Below are 3,500 nucleotides of genomic sequence, written 5' to 3' on the forward strand. Positions count from 1 at the left end.
TTTTATTTTTTCTGGGAAAGATTCACCCTAGGCTAACATCTCTTGCCAATCTTCCTCTATTTTATTTTTCTTCCCAAAGCCCCAGTACACAGTTGTACATTCTAGGTGTAAGTCCTTCTAGTTCTTCTATGTGAGCCACCACCACCGTATGACTACTGGCAGACCAGTGATGTGGTTCCACGCCCAGGAACCAAACCCAGGCCGCTGAAGCGGAGCACACCAAACTTTCACCACTAGGCCATCAAGGCTGGGTTAAGTTAATGAAAGTGCACACTATGATAATCACACAAAGAAGAAATCACCCAGAGACATATTCCTCAGACTGTATCCCCATTGTTATGGTATGCGTGACTGTATTTCTTAAATTAAATATTCTTTAATCTCCTAAAAAATAGCAGTGGGCTTTTTTTATAGGCTGGAGGTTAGAGAAGAAGCTGTCATGATGAAATTACCTTCATATCTCTCCTACCGTTTCTCCATCCTACATCCAGGGAGTCAGACATGGAGATCAAGAACAACAGCAGCAGCACCTCAGGCTTTATCCTCCTGGGCATCTCTTCCAACCCTCACCTACAGAAGCCCCTCTTTGCCATCTTCTTCATCATGTACCTGGTCACCATGGTAGGGAATGTACTCATCATCCTGGCCATCCACTCGGACTCCCGGCTCCATACACCTATGTACTTTTTTCTCAGCAACCTGTCCTTCATGGATATCTGCTTCACAACAGACATTGTGCCCAAGATGCTGGTCAATTTCCTGTCAGACACAAAGTCTATCTCCTATGTGGGCTGCCTCATTCAGATGTACTTCTTCATGGCCTTTGGGAACACTGACAGCTACTTACTGGCCTCGATGGCCATAGACCGGCTGGTAGCCATCTGCAACCCCCTACGTTATGATGTGGTTATGAACCCACGGCGTTGCCTCCTCATGTTGCTGGGTTCTTGCACCATCTCCCATGTGCACTCCATCTTTTATGTGCTACTCATGTCCCAGCTGTCTTTCTGTGCCTCCCATGTCATTAAGCACTTTTTTTGTGATACCCAGCCTGTGTTAAAGCTATCCTGCTCTGATACTTCCTCCAACCAGATGGTGGTCATGACCGAGACCCTGGCTGTCATTGTGACCCCCTTCCTGTGCATCCTCTTCTCCTACCTGAGAATCATCGTTACTGTGCTCAGAATCCCCTCTGCAGCTGGGAAGTGGAAAGCTTTCTCTACCTGTGGCTCCCACCTCACTGTAGTGGTCTTGTTCTATGGAAGTATCATCTATGTCTACTTTAGACCCCTGTCCATGTACTCAGTGGTTAAAGACAGGGTAGCCACACTCATGTACACAGTGGTGACACCCATGCTGAACCCTTTCATCTACAGCCTGAGGAACAAAGATATGAAGATGGGTATGAGAAAATTAAGGTTTAGAATTCACTCATAGCAGGAATAACAACATAAAGTGTCATAATTGAGAGATGACTTAAAGGATGATTAGGTACCCTTCCTTCCTACCCATTTTTTACATGGCACCCAAAGAGGTCATGAAAGGTACTGTTGAATAACAGAAAAAGCATTGACCCAGAAGCTAGAATACTTATTTTCTATCAATGACTGACCAAATATATGTTCAATTCCAGGCCAGGTATTGCTAGGAATCCAGATTTCAGGAAAACAATTCCTGCCAGCCAAAAAGTAGAATAAAACTATTTCTAAATAACTCTTCTATAAGCTTGACATCAGCTAGTACTTGAAGAATTACAAAGTCCTATGAGTTCTTAGAATAAGACATTACATGGACTTTATAGGGGATCAGATAAAATTATTTGAGGAATTCACCTAACATTTTCCTTAAACATGGAGTGATTTTGACAGACTAAAGTTCAATAGACAAGGAAATGGACAGAGCATTTCAAAAGGTGGAAGCCACCCAATCAGTAGAGGAGGCAATAAACATCAGAATGTCTTGGAGGAACAGTGAAAACCCCTGTGAGGCTTGTTCAATTTGAAAGCAGGGAGAATAAGGCTGGAAAGACAGAAGAATTGACAAAACAGACTCACACACCCAGCAACACCTAAGTCATCACAATGTGAATTCTCAATACTTGACTCTTTTTCCCTTCCCTCTTAATCCTCCCTTTCCCGCATGACCACAATCCTCATGGAAATGCCCTTTATATCCTGGAAAAAACAAGTGTATCATCAGGATAAGCTAGGTTATGCTGTGGAACAAACAACCCCCAAATCTTTAGGGCATAAAACCAAAGGTTTGTTTCTTATTCACACTGCATGTCCACCATAGAAAAGCATAAGGGTGCTGCTCTTTTTAAACACTCAGGGACCAAAGCTGATGGTGCAGTCACCATTGTAAACATTAGTCATCACTCTTTCAGAAGCTGAGAAAGACTCTTGATGATTTTGCACTGGCAATTAACTACTCTGCTCCAGAAGTGACTCACACCACTTCAGACCGCAACTCGTGGTCCACAGCTAATCACATCACACCAAACATAGGGGAGCCAGGAGGCACAACCCAAAGATATATCTGTACAATGGAGAACCACAAGTATTTGATGAACTGCATTAACGACTGCTGAACAACTCTAATAACACACAAATATGTAAGTCTGAATTTGTAGCTTGATCAATCCTCCTCTGACTATGTTTTTGTCAATGAAATCGTAATGTAAGATATATAGTCTCTGGAATCCTCTTCCTTCAGTTACTTCACGTTTTTACAACCACCAGCTTTTATAAATCATAAGCTTGTTGATGGCAGGACCTGAAGTTGACTGCAAGTTTTTTGGCCTTAAAGATACGAGGAGAAATGTATAACGGCCTAATGGAACACAGGAACGTTAGAGCCCAACCTCAAGATCCCTGCCATTGCTGTCGCTATGTCCTCTTCCAATTATCAGGAAGCAACCAGTAATCCAGGAAACAAACTTCATTTGGAGTGGCCTTCATATATGTACAGACACACCTGGCTTTCACCACTGTCTTCCACCAAACACTCAGCTTTGGGGATGCTGGCCTGGGAGATCTGTACACTTTCCACTTCCTCTAATGGCATGCCATAGTTTTCTCATGCTCAACCAAGTAAAATACACCACTTTAGAATGTGAAGAATGCCTGGCCTATCATCAATAAGTAAATTTCTTCATAACAACTTCCAGTAACATATAGAGCTAACTAAGTCCTTTGGGCCAAAGTAACCTAACATGTTTTTTTAGTTCTGACCTCATTCTGCCATCAGTCCCAGACTCCTTGTTCACAATAAAACACAGTCACTAATAAATCAAGATATTTATGCATAATGCTACAGATATTCTAACAGGTTCAGACTAAAGGGAATTCTTGATACTAAGGTACCACGAGATAGCACGTTGGGGAGAAAGGGTCACCGATCTGGATGGCAGGTTAGTCCTAACCTTCTCAGTCAGAGCTAGAGTGCTGTCTCTATCTGAATACAAGGTAATTCCCACAAGATATCCCATTACCCTTCAG

The 3,500-nt window shown here is 42.7% G+C and overlaps 1 protein-coding gene across 1 annotated transcript; it reads left to right on the plus strand.

Moving 5' to 3' along the window:
• Nucleotides 1–403: 403 nt before the first annotated feature.
• LOC124229472 (olfactory receptor 1L4-like) lies at nt 404–1,437 on the plus strand. Its single transcript, XM_046644687.1, has one exon. The coding sequence runs from the start codon at nt 502–504 to the stop codon at nt 1,435–1,437; it is 936 nt and encodes a 311-aa protein (XP_046500643.1). The 5' UTR covers nt 404–501.
• The last annotated feature ends 2,063 nt before the right edge of the window (nt 1,438–3,500 follow it).

This window comes from Equus quagga, chromosome 1 (assembly GCF_021613505.1).
Source record: "Equus quagga isolate Etosha38 chromosome 1, UCLA_HA_Equagga_1.0, whole genome shotgun sequence".
NCBI lineage: Eukaryota > Metazoa > Chordata > Mammalia > Perissodactyla > Equidae > Equus > Equus quagga.

What these genes read in the sequence shown, in the direction of transcription:
- LOC124229472 (XM_046644687.1), top strand. Translation starts at nt 502, where the DNA reads ATGGAGATCAAGAACAACAGCAGCAGCACCTCAGGCTTTATCCTCCTG.